The sequence below is a fragment of the Pseudochaenichthys georgianus genome, chromosome 9 (genome assembly GCF_902827115.2).
Source record: "Pseudochaenichthys georgianus chromosome 9, fPseGeo1.2, whole genome shotgun sequence".
Classification (NCBI taxonomy): Eukaryota; Metazoa; Chordata; class Actinopteri; order Perciformes; family Channichthyidae; genus Pseudochaenichthys; species Pseudochaenichthys georgianus.
This window is the reverse complement of record NC_047511.1, coordinates 46,880,069-46,900,785: the sequence shown is the minus strand read 5'-3', so window position 1 is coordinate 46,900,785 and position 20,717 is coordinate 46,880,069. Positions and strand designations below refer to the sequence as shown.

General features: G+C 39.9%; 1 protein-coding gene and 1 pseudogene across 1 annotated transcript in view; both read right to left on the bottom strand.

Moving 5' to 3' along the window:
- Positions 1-6,624, bottom strand: part of LOC117452653 (phosphatidate cytidylyltransferase 2-like) — a 148,450-nt pseudogene extending 141,826 nt beyond the window's left edge.
- A 1,939-nt stretch (positions 6,625-8,563) lies between these two features.
- LOC117452247 (zinc finger protein 3-like) overlaps positions 8,564-20,717 on the bottom strand; it is a 55,877-nt gene continuing 43,723 nt past the window's right edge. Inside the window, exon 2 of the mRNA XM_034090756.2 lies at positions 8,564-10,493. Within this exon, the coding sequence (XP_033946647.2) occupies positions 9,196-10,493 (1,298 nt within the window). The 3' untranslated portion in view covers positions 8,564-9,195. The remainder of the gene's footprint in view (positions 10,494-20,717) is intronic.

The window sequence follows — 20,717 nt, the reverse complement described above, 5'->3', positions numbered from 1 at the left end:
CCCTCTCCTTCTGTTCCCAGAATACCAAACACATTCCACTCCCTCTCTGCCTCGATAACTTTATCCTTTAGCTTTTCTCTTTCGGCTTTATAGATGTCACAATGTAATAAGATATGTTTTACATCTTGATGATCGATGGCTACTGCCATATTTGCAAAAATTGCCTCTGAACCTTGACAAGTAAATGTTTCAGGCTTGTCTATTAACAACAGGAGGGGTCACAGACATAAGACCAGCTGTCAAATAAAGCTCTTCTGACCTTAGCTGTCATGTGGGTAATGCTGCCCATTATGGGCACAAGCAATTTTCACCCATTTATTAATTATATGTTTTTAAATTTGAGTGTTTCCTATCCCCTAAACCTCCAGGGATGTACACAGTTTAATACTGGCAACTTCTTATTATGGGAAATACGAAAACGTCTTTTAAAACTACAATTCCCAGTAAAGACGTGCCATAGAGCATGTTGCAAAACACACAATAGCCAGCATGTGTAGTTCTGGGGACGGGGTGGGGGGGGGGGGGGGGACGGGTTGGACCCGTTCAAATCCAGTTTTGCACAGTCTGCCGTGGTTCCATCCCATTTCAAAGTGCTGTTCGACGCTCGGCGTAACCCTCGGCCCACAAAGGAACAACACTTGAATGTGTTGCCTGTTACAAATACCTTGGTATATGGCTTGATGATTGTCTTATTTTTAAACTTCAGGTCACTAATCTGCTTAAAAAGCTGAGAGTTAGGCTAGGTTTCTTCTAATAATAATAATAATTCCTTACATTTATTATAGCGCTTTTTCAATGACTCAAACACACATTACACATATAATACATACATTCATACATGTCAGAAACTGTGGACAATACCCACAGGAGCAAGTTCAGGTGAAGTGTCTTGCCCAAGGACACACCGGCTTTACAGATGCAGCAGCGGCGGGTTTCACCCCTTGATCTGATGATCATTGCACAGTACACTGCGCCACACGTCCATCTTCACGCCTCGAGGTCATCGAGGCGCTTTTACAAGTATACATTGGTATTATACATGTACTGTACAGCAGTGTTTCCCAACCGGGGGTACGCGTACCCCTAGTGGTACGTGGGTGGTCCCCAGGGGGGTACGTGAAAATATTTTGAAAAGTAAAAAAAAAATTTGATTTTAGATTTTTTTTTTTTTACAGGAAAATTGTACCCAAATAATGAATAATGCATAATCTGTAATAATTTAACCAAAATTGGGGGCATTCAAATTAAGTAATAATTTGCTGGCTATATATTATTATTGGCGCGGCGTTCAGCTTCCCACGGACTGTCAGGTGTTACATCATCATCATCATTGTAGTGGCGCACTGGTTTTCTTGCTAGCTAGGAAAATATCAACATCCTATCAAGTGAATGCGCTGGTGTTTATTGTGATCAACATTTCTGTTAACATACTCATTATGGATCAATGGCTGAGTCGAGCTGGTTCATCCAGAAACAACAGCACAGGTGATACTGCTGAATCAGGAGAACCCGTTCTCAAGAAAATGAAAACAGAGAAGGTGAAGAATCGTCAGTTTGGTGAACATTATGTGCTCTCCGGGTTTACGGTCACAACTACAGAGCCACCGCAGCCAATGTGTTTCATCTGTGGCGACGTGCTTTCTAATAATAGCATGAAACCATCCCATTTACATCGGCACCTTAGTACTAGACATCCCGCCTGTGTGGGTAAGCCTGCAGAGTTTTTCCACCAAAAGCTGGCTGAATTTAAGGGAAGCAAAACTTTTAAGAAAAACTAAAGAAAAGCGACATCGGTCTCAACCAAGGCCTTGGAGGCATCTTATGCCGTATCGCTACTCGTTGCTAAATCGAAAAAGCCATTTACCATAGCCGAAGAGCTAATCTTGCCTGCTGCTATAATTCTCGCAGAAAACTATGAGAAAGCAGCTGATGTCCTGAAGAAAGTGCCGTTGTCAAATAATACTGTGTGCCATCGGATCGCCGACATGGGAATTGACATTATTGACCAAATGGTGGAAAATGTCTGGTACGTTCGCTTTGCAGTTGGACGAATCAACGGATGTCAGTGGGGAAGCACAAAGACACTTTGGAGATGAACGAGCACATTCTGTTTTGCAAGAAACTCACGGGGAGAACTACCGGACAGGACGTTTTAACGTTATTGACAATTTTTTCTCTCAACACAAGCTGGATTGGAAATCCTGCTCTCATGTGTGCACAGACGGCGCTGCGGCGATGACCGGCAGAGTAAATGGATTAATGGCCCACACACACACACACACTTAATATATATCACCACGATTGATTGCGTAGTAGGGGGTACTTTAGTTGGCTTGAAATGCTGTGGGGGTACAGTACTCAAAAAAAGGTTGGGAAACACTGGGGTACAGTACTCAAAAAAGGTTGGGAAACACTGCTGTACAGGAGCAAATCCGGGTGAAGTGTCTTGCCCAAGGACACAACGGCCTGACGCAGTGGCGGCAGGAGCGGGTTTCGAACAGGAGTGCCCCAGCACTCCCCCTTGATCTGATGATCGGATGCACAGACCACTGCGCCACCCGTCCCCTTGTTCTACAGGAACAAGTCCTGTTTCTCATTTGAAGCCAGGAAAAGGCTAGTCACTGTGACCTTTTTAACCTGGCTGCTGTGATTTGATATATATGAATGCACCTGCCCAGGCAATGGCCTGGAAAAGTTAGATGCTGCGTATCACAGTGCTCTGAGATTTGTTACTAACTGTATAGGACTTACTCATCACCGTACCCTGTATGCCAAGGCAGGTCTGCCTTCACTAACTGTACGGAGGCTCAGTCATTGGTACATGTTCATTTATAAAGACATGTTGGGTAAACTACCCTTTTTATATCTGCTCTCTGATCTCTCGACGAATTGAAAGTACATATTGCCTGAGAATCTCATGATGTTGCTAGGGGTGCTAGGACTGTCTTAGGGAAGAAAGCTTTTAGATGTGCAGCTCCACTAAATTGGAACAGTCTAGCAAACCTGTTTAAAACTGAGCACTTTGGTTCCCCTGCATCACTTTAAAACTCGGCTGGGTGACATGCTGTTTGATACTCATGGTACCTGTCACTGTAAATAGAGTTTTGTAAACTGTACCCTGTACATTATGTTGTATGTCATCCTTATTGTTGTTGCTGTTGTTTTTATGTTACATGTGTAACTAATGTCCTGCAGGTCACCCTTGAAAAAATAGATCTTTTGATCTCAAGGGGCTTTCACCTGGTTAAATAAAGGCTACACACACTCAAACATCCAATCACAGAGCTTGAGGACTATCACGGGGTTGTCAAAGCGAAGCAGAGAGAATACTTACTTCCCGGGTGTAAAGATTCTCTAAGCAACTACTATGAGCTGCTCCGAACCTCGGTCCTGACGGACTCCAACTTGTGATTATTAATCAAAACAAATAAATAAACACAAGGATAATTATGTGTTATTGTTGAGTAAATAACAGTGTGTGGTTTAGAAAAGAATACAAAAATTAGAAGGAAAAAACGATGAAAACCAATACAGATTTCAGTATTCTGAGCCTCTACTCTCCCCATAACTGACGGCAACAAAAGTCCTACATTTATTCAATTAAAATAAAGAAGTAAAAACAATAAGTGTGGCTTGATATTGAGTAGGAAAGGGTTTAATAAACGCTGTGAGAAATGGAATCTGCGGAGAGCATTTTGCCGCGATCCCAACTCGTCTATTACCAACGTTCAGGATGCTCTATGCAAGTCAATGGGACGCCCCTCCCGTTGAAAACTGACTCTCAAGGGGTACCCTGCGCATAATATGGTGACGGGGAGGGGCCCTGACCGACCGTCAACATGTGACGGGTTGGGAGTGAGAACGTGTTGAAATGGCAGTACAGAGCTGCAGGGATATGACCTTAAAAATAGAAATAGAACATATCTATAAATGCTGAGACACCAGTCCTAAACATATCATTTCTGGAGACAATGCTTTAGTTACAGTTACGGTGGAACAGCCTAAAAAACACCCAACTGCACTGAAGTCACAGCAACACGAAAAGACAGAAAAATACTTCGCTGCTATCTCCATTTCTCCTATAACCAAAAATACTGAAGAACACCGTTTCTAAACATCTTCTTAAATGTACAATATAGTCCCTTTGAAAAGATTTCTCACAGTGAATAAATAAATCATGTTAAGACATGAAATGACATTAAATGAAAGGATGGAGTGACAGTGGAAAAGGTGGAAAGGAAGAGACTATACATTCATTATCTCTTTTAGAAATTGATTGCCATAATCAAGCAAATGTTGTTACAAAAAAGTGAGTAAATTGTTTAAAAAGATACCGCTTTTTCTGAGGACAGAACCCAATAAAATTGATAGCCAGGGTTACATTTACACGTGAGGTACTTCATTGGGCTTTGCACTGACGAGGATAAATGATATATTTTCTGATTGATCGAAATGAAAGGATGAATCTGCACAGACATGACATTGGAGACAAGAACCTAGACAACTGTGATTGGATAGTTATGGGTGACATATAAGAGCCTTTCTCTCTGTATCCAGACCAAGAGTTGGACCCATGCCACTGAATACAGATGTTTGTTCAGCCAGAAATAACCCAGAAAGATGTTTTGACGATGACTATTTGTTGATGAACTTAGAAATATGACTTTGTACAAGTATTGGCCTTTTTTGAAGTTTGAAGCACAGCCAAAACTGCTTTTTCCTTCTTTATCAGATCAACAAAAAGTCATACGGACATCATAGGGACATTTTTACACTGGGTCTCTTCCCTTAAGAAAACAAACAAAATGAACTCAACATTAGAGAATTTTATATTTGAACCACCAAATGAAGCAAACATTTGCCACTGGTATGCATATCAAAGGGTCCTCAAAAACATCTTGAATTAGCAATCAGGTCACATGTGGCACAGCTGCCGACACACACACAGAAAAAAAAGATTTAAAAAAAAAAATTAAGTTAGCCTATCATCCATGGCATTTGCCACTTGATTGACGTACAGGTAAGCCAGTCTGAGATCTCATATTTTCTAACACGCAGTTCACCACGCATGGAATGCAAATCACCGACGAGCTGACTACCTTGTTAGCCTTCCAATTTATACAATTCTACTAAAAACGGTATAACAATTACAAAAAATGTACTGAGTTGTATTGTGCCATACGGGTTCATGCAGTTATGAGGGGGCCTCACCTCCTCATCTGAAGCTATTATGCGCTAATGCGGTGCAATTAGTGTAAGCGAGCCACAGTTTATCCGCCGCTGCAAGGTTTCCGCTGCAAGGTTTCCGCTGCAAGGTTTCAATATTAAATATTGTTTCACGGTCAAATGACAGACATAAGGGCAAGAAAATCTGCAACAAGTAGACTGTTTAATAATTCAGAGCTAATTCAAGCTTTAATTAGATGTTGCACATCTCAGTGAAACAGCCAGGATGTTAGGATTGTAGGCTCATTTTTTCTGTCTGCCGATATTAATGAAGTTTGTAGAAAAGCTGTAACATGTGCCAACTAGGATCTAATTATAATCTGGAGCACATACAATTCACAGGCATACTAAAAAAAGTGTAATTTTAATTGATATAGCGAGATTGGCATGTGTGCTGCATTATCTAACTAAACTATCTTAAGATAGAAAAACACGTCCAAAAACAAAAAAACTAAGGATTCTCTATAACTCTTACCATGATGCCAAACACTATGGTGGAGAACAATCCACCGATTAATCCCTCCCATGTCTTCTTAGGGGAAAGCTACAGAAGACAGTGAATGTGTCGATAGCAGGTTAATACATCACCATGTACCAAACAACACTTTCAAAGTGTCCATGAAATGTGTCAATAAAACACTGACTAACAATAAGTAAAAAAGAACAAGGAGAAGGAACTAATGTTATGGAGAAATACCTAAAATGATCCACTGCACCACATTCTCCGTACCCTCCATTTACTAGAAACACGTGAGTTTTATTGATGAAACACAGGCTGGACTGGATCTGTTGCTGGCATTAACAGTTTTTCATAATAGGAAAAACAATAATAGGCAACCAACCTTGATGAGAGGGGTGTGCTCGAGAAGAAACCAAACATGTAGGCCATAATGTCGTTACAGATCACACCTGAGAGAAGAGAAGAGTTAACATGAGACTCATAAATAAGAGATTTAGAGAAAACAGGTTTTGTAAAACAAGAGACAGCAAATTAAGAAACGAGTAAGGTGAAGCTTTATCTATGTGAAGATGAAAGGACTATTTATTTACCAGATCATCCCTCTAACAAGTTGTGAATGATGAGGTGAGACTGAGTCACCATGATCAGCAGTCACATGAGTCCAACCAAACTGTGGAGACAAAACATAATTTGGAAAATATGTTTAGAATAATTTGCCTGGCAATCAAACCAATTATATTCATGACTAAGGGTCCTTGTTCCAAATATGTAGCGATAGATTTGATGGTGGTACAACGCAAGGGATTACGGTCAGCTGAGTACACTGAGATGGGATTTAGCTGAAAAGGATATTAGCTTGATTCAATTCAAAATGTGTTTGAAGGCAGTGTATCCTATTTAACGTTAAGAGCTGTGTTTTTGTAAACCTCAGGCTCCATATTTAATATGTATTTATTCATACATTCCACTGACACAAGACTAAGGGTTGTCTATTATCAGCAGTGGTTTAGAGCCATTGTAGATTCTTAGATTCGTAGATTGTAGAAAGGGAGGAGGGTAATATTCCAAGAAAATAAGCAAGATTAACCTGTTAAACTGCACTGTAACTTTTATCCATGTACTTTTTCTTGTAATGTTTAATTGAACTATTTATATTTTAGACTGCACTGTAACTTTTATCCATGTATTTTTTTCTTAATGTTTATTTGATTAGCTTTTCTTTTTTAATGCTTAATGTCTTTAATTTTTTTTTTTTTTTGTAAAGCACTTTGAATTGCCTTGCGTTGAAAAGTGCTCTATAAATAAACTTGCCTTGCCTTGTTAAACCCCGAGCCTGTTTTTCAGGTTTCAGGCTCGAAAATGACATTCCCAGAACAAATGACTATAACTTCACTTCTAAAAGGTTTATATGAATAATTGTTGTTGTCAAAGCAAGGTTACATCTGTGAGTTGGATGTACAAGTGTCAGAATCAATATAGATGTTTCTGTGTCAGAGTAAATTTAGATGGAACATAGCAAAAAAATGTAAATTCCTGTCTCCGCCTAAAGAAAACCCATTACTTATAGTGAAGACCAACCTTGAATGATGGGTTAGTAGCCTAAAAGCTTTAGGAATCCAAAGTATAACATATAATAAGTACCCTGTATCAAGATTGAGGCAAAACAAGTGACATTTGACCTTTTTAGAGAGGTTTATGTAAATAAAGTCCAGGTGGAATAAGCTTTGGGCACATTTGGTTCCATCAGTGCCATTTGACCTTTTTCAGGTACCAGACTATAACAATTATTGTATTATATTGAATCATCACTATAGGTATTCATTCCACCCAAAAAATAAATACAATTTTTTTCTTAAAAGACAAATATTTGTGTGTGTGTGTGTATCTAAGTGTAGCTGTGTGGGTATCTAAGTGTAGCTGTGTGGGTACGTGTAGGTGTGTATGTGTAAGTGTAGCTGTGTGTGTATGTAACTGTACCAACGCACTATACAATAAAACTACACTGTAGGTCATTGTGTGTAGGTGTACTTGCACAATAAAAACAACCGGAAACATAGGTAACATTTGACTCCAACTGGGGCAGATTTATTTCAAACATTTTACCAACACACTATAGTCATGTAAAAACAAACATTTTACCAACGTACTATACAATAAAACCACACTGTAGGTTTGTAAAAACAACAAATATTTTACCAACACACTATACAATAAAATCACACTAGGTATATAAAAACAAGTATTTTTTTTTTAAATAAACACAAAATGTTATACCTACCTGAACTTTATACCTACCTGAATGTTCCAGTATTTCGGTCGTGCCACTCCCTGAAACAGTTCCTTTTGACAATGAAGCACAGAGGGACCTGGCACTTCCTTTCTATCGGGATGTTAAGAGCATTCCATGGAATATAACAAAAAGTGTATCTCGAGCCGGTTTCTCAAACTTACCTACTCCACCTTTGATCCAATGTCTTTGTGTCATGTAGACATTTACTGATAATCCATCATCATATTTATGGCAATATACTGAGTATAAAGTGTTTGCCGTTCAGGCTTGTACTTTCAGATATGCTTCGTTTGCTTCTCTATTACGTCCGCAATGGTAATGTTTACGTGGAATTGGGAACTGCCCATCGATTCTATTAGATATAATGGTTAAGAAAAAGGTGTAAATCACCCAAATCGATCAATGGGTTCCAGAGATGTGGTCCTGCGTAAAGTATAAAGAATGCCAGCCAGCATAGAGCAGACTCTACGCAGTGTTTACTATGTAAGGAAGCAAGAATTGCAGGACCCAGAGAGCACAGAGCGGACAGCAGATAACAGAGTATGATTTTTATTTATTTTTCACAACAGTTGTATTTGGATGGAATGAATACCTATAGTGATAATTTAAATAATAAAATGATTTTTCCAGTGAAAAAGGTCAAATGGAACTGACAGTTTCCAAATTACCCAGAGTCCGCCTGGACTCTAAACCTCTCTGAAAAGGTCAAATTTCACTTGTTTTGCATCAATCTTGATACAGGGTACTTATATGTTATAGTTTGGATTCCTAAAGCTTTTAGTCTACTAACCCTTCTTTCAAGGGTGGTTTTCACCATAAGTAATGGTTTGTTTTTAGGCGGACATTAGAATGTACATGTTTTTACTATGTTCCATCTGAATTTACTTTAAAATAAAAACATCTATATTGATTCTGACACTTCTACATCCAACTCACAGATGCAACCTTGCTTTGAGAGAAAGGATTATTAATTTACCCCTTTTAGAAGTGAAGATATAGTCTTTGTTGTGTTAGTGGCATTTTCGAGCCTGAAACCTGAAAAACAGGCTCAGGGCTTAAGAGGTTAACGTATAAATCAGAAAATTAGTGTGACAAAAACATTAAACATATTGTCCACCTATGTTGATAAAGATGGAGTTCATTTAAGTCTTATATGAATGTTGTGCAACAATGTTAATCCAGTCAGACAGATTTTTCTCATGTATAACAGTCATATGACTTATTCATTGTCCTCTCCATTAGCTTCTGTTTCCATGTGTTCAGCTGAACTGCTGATTGGAGGCTCTGCCTCTCCATTATCCTCAGTTTGAATATCATTAAGCTGTGAGGACTGATGACCAACACACTTGTGTCTTTTGAAATCACAACGCCATTTAAATATTTTGTCACAAACATTGCATCTGTATGGTTTCTCTCCTGTGTGGATTCTCATGTGTGCCTTTAAACTTCCACTCTGTGAAAAAGCTTTCTCACAGACCGAGCATCTGTATGGTTTCTCTCCTGTGTGGATTCTCATGTGTTTCTTTAAATTTGAACTCTGTGAACAAGTTTTCTTACACACTGAGCATCTGTATGGTTTCTCTCCTGTGTGGACTCTCATGTGTTTTTTAAAACTGCCATTAAATGCAAAAGATTTGGTACAAAATGAGCAGCTAAAGGCTTTCTCTCCTGTGTGTGTTTTCGTGTGTTCCTTTAAACTTCCACTCAGTAAAAAAGATTGCTTACAGACTGAGCTTCTGATTGGTTTCACTCCTGTGTGGATTATCATGTGTTTTTTTAAATTTTCACTCAATGCAAAATATTTGGTACAAACTGAGCAGCTAAAGGGTTTCTCTCCTGTGTGGACTTTCATGTGTCGCTTTAAATGTCCACTCCGTGAAAAAGCTTTCTCACAAACTGAGCAGCTAAAGGGTTTCTCTCCTGTGTGGATTCTCATGTGTTGATTTACATCTCTTGTATTTGTAAAAGATTTCGTACACACAGAGCAGCCAAATTGTTTCTTTACAGCACTACGGCTTGAATCACTGACAGACTCTTGTCTATTTTTTAGTGAGTTGGAGCCTGACGCAGCTTCTCTGGTCCCCTTCCAATCAGCACTGTGTTCAGCGTGAGGTTCAGAAGAGTCTCCAGTGTCAGGTTCATAAGAGTCTCCAGTGTCGTCCTCAGTCTTTGGTTGTAAACTGCTCTCTGGATCTGAGTTCCTGGCTGGTTCTGGTCCTCGACAGTCATCTCCATCAGCTTCTGTTTCAATGTGTTCAGTTTGTCTTTTATGAGGCTGTGAGGACAGAGGTTTTTCTTTATCATCTTCACTCTTCACAGGGTCAGGAGTGAAAGTGGACTTGGTGATATCAGCATCCTCCAGCTCCTTAAGCTGCTCTCCCTCCTGACTGATCCTGTGTTCCTCCTGTTCCTGCTTAATGTGTGGGGTGGGCTCTGGGTCCTCCTGGATCAGACTGGTGCTCCACTCCTGCTGGTTAGGGAGAACCTCTTCTTTAACCACCACCAGCAGCTGGACATCTACAACAAACAGGAAGCACACAGTAAAAGTGTTGGCATTAGGGCTGCATGATTTTGGGAAAAAATCTAATTGTGATTTTTCTGACAAATATTGCGATTTGCGATATTTATTTTTAAGCGACCCAACGGAAGTTTATTGTAAAATGCGGCCATAACTCCGGCTAGGAAGGTCGTATCAACATACTCCTGTCTCTAGCACCCCCGCAGCCCGAGCTACGAGTGAAAGAACTAAACTTACATGAAACTTCCGTTGGGTTGCTTTAAAGTCAAGCTTCAGTTAAAGATTCACCCTTTAGATGTAGAACATGTGATGGAGCATCACTAACCTGATTCAGATGGTTTGTTTCACCAAACTATCTAGGAAAGCTCCATTGGAAGCCATTTGGAAAGGGCAGGCACTTTCAAAAGCACTTGGCAGGTGATTGGATCATGGGCCACTTCTGATTGATTAACAATGGCTGGTACATGTGTAGCACAGCACTTCTGATTGGTGTGGATGACTGACACACAAGAAGAAAACAAAAAAATGTAAAAAAAAGTTACAAAAAATCGCAGGCTTTGCGATTTGATAATCGCATCATCTCGAATCGCGATTTCGATTTAAAATCGATTAATCGTTCAGCCCTAGTTGGCATCTAAAAATCTAATCGCCATTACAATGGGAGACATTTTGCAGTCCTAATTAATGCCTTTGTTTTTATACTTTCATATTATCTTTCTTAGTCCCACCTATTGTGTTTTTTTGTTGGCTCAATTCACCTTATGTAGCTCAGCCCTTTTCCACTTCCAGTTTAGCACTAGCTGCAATGTAAACAAGGAATTGTATTTGGCATCGTTCACAGACACACTACATCTATAGAATGAAAATACTCCATTACAAATGAAAATCTTGCATTCAAACCTTATTTAAGTAAAAGGATGCAAGTATCAACAGAAAAATGTACAGCACCTTCATAAGTAAAAGTAATGATACTGCAATAAAATTTCCGTTGGGGCAAAATGCAACATCTTGCAAGAAACAGCGTCCGAGGGCTTCTTAACATTTAAAGGTCCCATGTCATGCTTTTCTGGTCATTACCCATCCCCTTGTGTGTTATGTAGCTTTTATGCATGTAAACGGTCTGCAGAGTCACAAACCCTCAAAGTACACCCTGTAGCGAGTAAAACTCTAACACATAAAAGGCCTGTCTATGCTGCCCCAGAATGCCAGGTTACGTAACGACGACCCAAATGGACCAATCCGGAGCCGGTACGCTACGTCCGCGGAGCCGTTAGTTTAAGTCCGCGGATTGGTCCAAATTGACTAATCCACGGAAATCCTCACACACACACAAACTCCATCTTTTCTCAGCTTCAGCTCCGCGGTGACGGCGGGACGCAGCGAGGCTGTGAGTCTGTGTGTGAGTCTGTGTGTGAGCAGCAGCGAGCCTCGCAACGTCCTGCCAACACGGCACCCAGACTCCATGCAGAATTCTCATCTTTTTGTCATTACTGGTGTCATTTTCTGGTTGCTAAAAAATGCCATTGTAACTCATAATCACTGATGTTCCGTTGTAACGGTGGTCTACAGAACAGAGTTGGCGAGCTGACCAATCAGAGCACAGTGGGCTCACAGGGAGGGGGGGGGCAGGAGCTCCAACAAGCCGTGTAGGACAGAGAGTGAATACACATACCATACAGAGATGCTGTATGAAAAACCAATGTGAGTTTGGAAAATTGCACAATGTAAATCTATTCTGGTAGACCTCAACAATGGAATTATGATCAGTAGAAATGGCCATGACATGGGACCTTTAACAAACTATGAATGTGTCATACCCACTTAACGGGAAGAAACTCAGCTATCAGACAATATTAACAATGTTTAACTCAATGAAACAAGGGTAATAATAAAGGCTCTGAATTAGCCCTGAGCGAAAAAATGCTAACGCACTTAGCTTAGAACTCACGCTAAAATACCCTCATTACTTATCGAATCTGCACAAACAAGATATCGGCAAGCAAGCTGAGATTCCATAGATTCTAGAAATATAAGTATCATCAGTGAGCGATCAAAATTTGCGCCAGGGGAAGCAAACCCAGACATCACACCACGTAGCTTTACGGAGCAAACACGGGAAATATGTCTTACCTTTTGCGGTTTCTGATCAAAAGTTGTGATCAATGGCATTAAAAGGATAAAAACGCTGCTGAAGGTTAATCCAATGTGTCTGTGTCACTTTGAAATGATTACTGATATTCCATCACCATATTTATGTCAATAACAGAGTTTTCATATTAGCTGCTAATGAGAGCTACGAGAGTGTATGACAGCTTCCGGTTTTTGGCATTCTGGATTTTAGGGACTTCCCCTCGAATATATTGGCTCTCACGGTTCAAAAGAGGTGTCAATCATCAACATGGACCGAGGGGGGCCGGAGATATGGAAAATCCACCCAAATGACCCCAGAAGTGTTTTTTTGTTGCTAAACCTCTCTAAAAAGGTAAAATGTCACTTGCTTTGCATCAATCTTGATACAGGGTACTTATATGTTATAGTTTGGATTTCCAAAGTTTTTAGTCTCTGATCCAATCATTCAAGGGTGGTTGTCACTATAAGTAAAATACGCAAAATAAAGCAAAAGTCTAGACAACTTGAAAGGATATGGCGTTCCACTAAACTTGAAGAATCTCGTTTAATTTGGCATATTACTCTCAATGAATATAAGAAAGCACTGCGTAAAGCGAGAGCAGCCTACTACTCTTCATTAATAGATGAGAATAAGAATAATGCAAGATTTCTTTTCAGCACTGTAGCCAGGCTGACAGAGAGCCACAGCTCCATTGAGCCTTCTATTCCCATAGCACTCAGTAGTATTTGATTTTATGTGCTTTTTTAACGATAAAATTGTTACTCTTAGAAACAAAATTAATGACCTCTTCCCTTTGACCAGTATAGTGTTATCAACAGCTCCCGGAAACGTAAGTTCTAATATTACACTAGATAGTAAACTAGAATGCTTTTCAGCCATAAACCTTGAACAATTACAATGATTCTCTCTTCTAAACCATCAACGTGCATGTTAGACCCAATTCCAACTAAGCTGTTGAAGGAAGTTTTTCCATTAATTAGCACTTCTTTATTAAATATTATGAATATGTCTTTATTATCAGGCTATGTTCCACAATCATTCAAAGTAGCAGTGATAAAACCGCTTCTTAAAAAGCACGACCTCGATCCAGATGTTTTAGCCAACTATAGACCTATTTCTAATCTTCCGTTCCTCTCAAAGATTCTTGAGAAAGCGGTCGCAAAACAGCTGTGTGATTACTTAAAAAACAATGATTTATTTGAAGATTTTCAGTCTGGCTTTAGAACACATCATAGCACAGAGACAGCTCTGGTTAAAGTCACAAATGACATTCTAATAGCCTCAGACAAGGGACTTGTCTCTATTCTTGTTTTGCTCGATCTCAGTGCTGCATTTGATACTATCGACCATGATATCCTATTGCAAAGACTAGAGCACTTAGTTGGCATACAGGGAACTGCTTTAGGCTGGTCTAGGTCCTATCTATCTGAACGCTCTCAGTTTGTACGTGTTAACGATGAATCTTCCACGCAAACCAAAGTTAGCCATGGAGTGCCACAGGGCTCAGACCTATTTTGTTCACATTGTATATGCTTCCGTTGGGCAATATTATAAGGAATCATTCTGTAAACTTTCATTGTTATGCGGATGATACTCAACTATACTTATCAATCAAGCCTGATGAAATTAATCATCTAAATACAATTCAAGACTGCCTTAAGGACTTAAAAACGTGGATGACCTTAAACTTTTTGATGTTAAACACGACCAAAACTGAAGTTATTGTACTTGGCCCGAAGAATCTACGAAACAAGTTATCTAAAGATATACTAACTATGGATGGCATTAATTTGGCCTCCAGTGAGACTGTAAGGAATCTTGGTGTTATATTTGATCAGGATTGATCCTTTAACGCCCACATAAAATCAATTTCAAGGACCGCCTACTTCCATCTACGTAACATTGCAAAAATCAGGCATATCTTGCCTCAAAACGATGCAGAGAAACTAGTCCATGCATTTGTTACTTCTAGGCTGGATTATTGTAACTCTTTATTATCAGGGAGTACCAAGAAAGCAGTCAAGTCGCTTCAGCTGATTCAAAATGCTGCGGCTCGTGTACTAACCAGAGTTAGGAAAAGGGACCTCATTACTCCTGTTCTGGCTGCCTTACACTGGCTCCTATATAACACAGGATATAATTTAAAATTCTTCTTCTCGCCTACAAAGCCCTTAATGGGCAGGCGCCATCTTACCTTAAAAAACTCATTATACCCTACTGTCCTACTAGGGCATTGCGTTCCAAGAATGCAGGGTTGTTGGTTGTTCCTAGAATCTCTAAAAGTACAATGGGAGCCAGAGCCTTTTCTTATCAAGCTCCACATTTGTGGAATCAGCTTCCAGTTTGTGTTCGGGCGGCAGACACCCTATCCGTTTTTAAGAGTGCGCTTAAGACCTTCCTTTTTGATAAAGCTTATAGTTAGGGCTGATTAGATTCAGCCCCTAGTTTTGCTGATATAGGCTTAGTTTGTCGGGGGACATCTTACTTCTTCCTTCTCTCTGTCTATACCTGTGTACTCTCATGTTCCGATTAACCCAGCTTCCCCAAATGTCTTTCTTTTTGGTGTCTATATTCGCTGGGATCCGGAGTCATGGATTATCCTGCGGTCCTGTGTCCTGGATCGCGAGCGCTGGATCGCAAGTCGTGGCTGTGGTCCTGGATCATCGGTCCTGGATGGATATCCTCGTGGATTCATCTTCCTATTATACACACATGCATTTCCAAACATTTGGACTACCTATGTTGCAAATGTATTATCTTTTCAATTTACACACGGCATCTATTGCACGTCTGTCCATCCTGGGAGAGGGATCCCTCCTCTGTTGCTCTCCCTGAGGTTTCTCCCATTTTTCCCTTTAAACTGGGTTTTCTTCTGAAGTTTTTCCTTGTATGATGTGAGGGTCTAAGGACAGAGGGTGTCGTATTGTCATACTGATATTCTGTACACACTGTGAAGACCACTGAGACAAATGTAACATTTGTGATATTGGGCTATATAAATAAACATTGATTGAAGTAATGTGTTTTTTTTGGACGGACACTATCATTTACATTTTTTTACTATGTTCAATCTGAATTTACATTCAAATAAAAAAAATTCTATATTGATTCTGACTTTTCTACATCCAACTCACAGGTTTATCATTGAAGACTATTAATTTACCCCTTTTAGAAGGGAAGTTTAGTCATTTGTTCTGGGAATGTCATTTTCGAACCTGAGGCCTGAAAAACAGGCTCGTGGCTTAACAGGTTAAAAAGTAATAATGTAAAAAAAAAGAAGAAGTTAGAGTTATGAATAAAAATATAATAAAAAATAAAAAAAGTTACACAATTTACAAAATACAGATCCTGTAACAGTTCTTAGGATTTAGCAGCCAGGTATATATTGCACAGTTATTAATGGCATAAATCTCACATATAGCACATAGTCGGTTGGTATTTAACCTGTTTAGCCCGGGCTGCTGCAACATCTTGCAAGAAACAGCGTCTGAGGGCTTCTTAACATTTAACAAACTATGAATACCCACTTAACGGGAAAAAACTAATTTTACCGAAACAAAACACAAGTCTAATGCCGAGCCTCTGAAATAGCACTAAGCGAAAGAGTGCTAACGCACTTGGCACATAACTCACTTTAGACATATTTTATACTTCATTGGATCTACACAAACAAGATATCATATGAAAGCTGAGATTCCACAGATTTCAATGATATATGTGTTAGAGCCAGAATTTAGATTTTATAAGAAAGGCCACCTAATTGTGACGTCTGTAGTCAACGCACTATAAAGCACTACAATTCCCACGGCGCCTGTGATAAAGCCACAGTGATGGGCAATCTGTTTGAGAAACGCCGTAGAGGAACAAGTTTTTAACCCTACAAGTACCCTTTAAGTTATGAAGTTATATAAGCATTATTAAGAAAGAAAGAATACCTAAGTTGTTTATTATATTATTTGAGTTTTGCTTATTTATTTGAATATTATAAAGGCCTATTTGTGTTGTTGCATGCGCAAAAGTTTGTTATTTTATTTTGCAACATCATCTAAACCAGGGGTGCCCAACCAATCTCCCCCGCGAGACTGGGGAGATTCCCAGTCGATTGCGAGATGTGTCTAAAAATAGAACAATATTCAGTTGTATCGTTAATGTCCTATAACATAATCTTCCTGTGCCAGAATAATGCACTTGAACGCATCACAGCTTTGTGATTGGCTGGCGTGACCCCATGTGTCGGGGCGTGGCTTGTGGGCACTAGTTCGCTGACGTTGTCCGTGTCAACAGGAGTGACAGTCCGCACACACACAAGACCGCAATGGCAGAAGCAAGAAAGCCCCAAATATATCATTTTCACTCCGAGTGAGAGGATGATTATTTTTGTATCTATTCCAATTCAAAGTCCATCTGTCTCGTCTGCAATGCGAGCGTGGCTTTATCAAAGAAGGGTCTTTTAGGAGCGGCATTTCAAAACAGTGCACAAACGCTACGAGACGGAATTCCCTCCTAATTCTGCCCTACGCTCCCAAAAGGGGAGGGGCCTGAGAGGACAGCTAAATGCACAGCAGTCCATTATCACCAGGCCCAACAACAAGAGCAAGGCTGCTACCATAGCATCTTATCGTGTCAGTCACGTTCTTGCGAAACACATGACGTCTTTCAAAGATGGCGAAGTTGTGAAAGAAGCATTCATGGAGGCTGCGACGCACTTTTGGGGGACAGTAAAAATAACAGTAGCATTTCAACAGGTTTTTGATACAATAAAAACTCAAGTTAGATACCGTTATTAATCAGCTGTAAGTTTTAGTTTGTTTGAACTTATTCATTATAATTATTGTACAAAATGGTATAAGAATGCAAACATTAAGATCTGTTCTGTTTAAATTGATTATAGTCTATTATCAATTCAGGTTAAGAAACTAGTGTTGCTTGCATCCTATTTTAAAAGGCATTTATTTTTATAATCTACTAAAATGCAACAAAAAAAAGGGTTTAATTCTATTAATTTTGTCTTTTTTATTGCATTCTGGCAGCAGATTCCTGCGTAGCTTCAGATCTGAGTTGTCTTATTAGTAAGCCTGATTTATACTTTTATAGCAACACTATTTTTATATAATGGCAAAGAAAGGGTTCAGAGTCTTTTCTTTTTTCCTGTGTCATATGCAGTGTTGGGACTAACGCGTTACTGTAACGCCGTTATTTTTGGCAGTAACTAGTACTCTAACGCATTACTTTTTAAATTCAGTAACTCAGTTACCGTTACTACATGGTGCGTTACTCCGTTAGTTTTTTTATATAGTCAACAGCCAGGTGAACAGAGATGAGAACTGTACTTAAGTACAGTACTTGAGTAAATGTACTTAAATACTTCCTGTGTCACATGCGGAGACGGGCTGTGGGCGTGTTTGTGTTGTTTACTAACAAGACTATCATGGCGGCGGCGGAGCTCAAGTCTAGTTTCTCCACCTGGAGATATTCTCACTATTTCACTTTTGTCGAGCACAAAGAAAAGAACGTTTTAGTTGAATGTGAGTTATGTCCTGGCGGGTCAAAGAGCATATCTACTGCCCAAACCAGTCATTCAAATCTCTTAAAACATCTGCAAAAACAACATGCTGGGACGAAGCTAGTAGCTAAGACCACAGAGACTCAGCCGACGCCACTCCACCTCCATCTGCACCTAAGCAACAGCGGCTGGATTTTAACCAAGGGACTGCTAGCCAGGGGAAAGTCGATAAAGCCATTGCACGGTATGTTGTAGAACACATGCAGGCTATTGCTACAGTGGAGTCACCCGCTTTCAGGGAGCTAGTTAGCATGATAGCATGTCCGGGCGGCACACGGCATATGAAACGGAAAACTTTTTCCAACTACCTGGAGAAAGAATATACAAAAATGTAAAGCCAGCTAATATCGATGCTATCCAGATTGCATATAATGCATGTCAAGTTGATCAACAGATTGTATTATTCTCCAATGCAATAACAGTACTGAAATGAAGGCTCTAAGGGCATTAATATAATGGGAGCCCTTTTTTTTAAGTAACTAAAACGTTACTTTTCACAGTAACGCATTACTTTTTGGTGTAAGTAATCAGTAAAGTAACTGAGTTACTTTTTAAATGAAGTAACTAGTAATGGTAACTAGTTACTGGTTTTCAGTAACTAGCACAACACTGGTCATATGTGGCAGCACTGTTGAATGTTTCTTGAAAACATTACCCACTGTAGTATGTGACGTGTGGATAAACTCCAACTCTGTATCAACAACACTGTTGTGTAACTTCAGTTAAATACTTGTATGTGTGTAGATTAGAAAGAGGAAAGATAAAGGATCTGCAGTATTTTATGAAGTATTAATCGTACGAAGGTCAGTTGTATACAAGTAGAAGTGTGTATTTACCTGGTAGTAGGCTGTCAGTAATGGCTACGCCTCTCTATTTGGACTGGTAGATCTCGGCAGACTGGCAACTTTAAAAGTAGCTCTCGGTTCAAAAAAGGTTGGCCACCCCTGATCTAAACCATCGGAGGCATACTTGCAACCTTGAGACCTCAGAAATCGGGAGCATTTCAAAACCACCGTGGGGTGGGGTGCTAGTGGATCACTGGAGCTGTATTAATATGCTTATTGTAGTTGTAAGTGCACTGTCTTGCGGCCTGAAGCACCATCCTTGATGGAGCATATGTGTGGGCTGGAAAGGAGTGAGCAGAGAGTAGAGTTGTCGGTTCTTGTTCTGTGACTATCTGCCTCACCTTCTCAGACTTTCAGTTGCGCGCTACTAAGGAGACGTGTTACCATGGAAACCAAACAATGGTAGCTGTATTAAAGTCCGAGTGGAAACTGTTCTGAGTAAATCTGATTTTGTCAGAAATCGGGAGAAATGCGGGAGAAATATGACCCCGGGAGGAAACCGGGAGAGGGCAATGACATCAGGAGTCTCCCGCGAAAATCGGGAGGGTTGACAAGTATGATCGGAGGCCAAGCAGCTCTTCAAACTGTGAGTAATTTAAGGGAAATAAACAAGTTAGAACTGTCTGTTGTTATGGAAATCTGAGACCCAACACTGTGGAGAGTACAAGTCAAATTGATCAAAACAAATAAATGGTGAATCAGACAGAGTTCTCTTTCTGGTTATTTATTTGAAGCTTCAAATACATAAGATACAATAAAAATAGACACAGGTCATTCAGAGTATAGGATAGTCTGCGTGAGTGTGCGTCTATTTTTGAGATGTCAAACTAAATGTCTGTGAACCTGCCTTATCTTTCTTACAGTGCAGACGCTTTTCTGCTTGCTCTTGCCTCGGCTTACTTTTTATGCTGATTTTCCTATTCTTATTCTCTGAAATTTTCGAGTAGCGGCTCTTGGACATTAACTTATCACTGGGACAGTTCATCTTCGTAAATAGACGGAGGATTTCAGCCATATTTCAACATTTTTACGACGACCTCAGTCTTACAGTAGTGTGACCTAGCAACAGCTAAAGCCTGGTAGGCTACTGCATGCTATTTAGCTTAAGCTAGTTGGTAGCAAAATGCCTCCGTTCTCTACAGATGACTTCCACAAACTTCTACAGAAGATGGCTGTGTTGGAAATGAAAATGCAACGGTTGGAAGTTAACGTGGAAGTGAATGGACTATGTTGTGGGAATTACACCACTTTACCAGTGTTGCAAAATAATGAAAAAGGGTATGCTAACTCACAGCTAGTTAGCAGCTACAAGGATTCCAAGGAACAGGAGGGCTGTGTACCGGGTAATAAATCTACAAGTGGTAGTCTTCCCTGGAACTCTCTGGGTGCAAAGCCTAAGAGTAAATCATTTTCATGGGATTTGGGAGGACGGATGACAGGCAGAACCCAGTGCTCAGAAATCTGTGATGCGACCGGCTGGCCTGCATTGTTATCACCCAGGAAGAGCGCCTCTTCAACCCCTGTTCCTACTAGGAAACAGCCGTGGACAGCTGCTAAAGGGAGAACTACAAACAATCCTTGTACTCTCCACAGTGTTGGGTCTCAGATTTCCATAACACTGTTTAAAAGGTCTAGTGGCTTGATGGAAAGACAAGGAAGGAAGCCACGACATTGTTAAAAACTC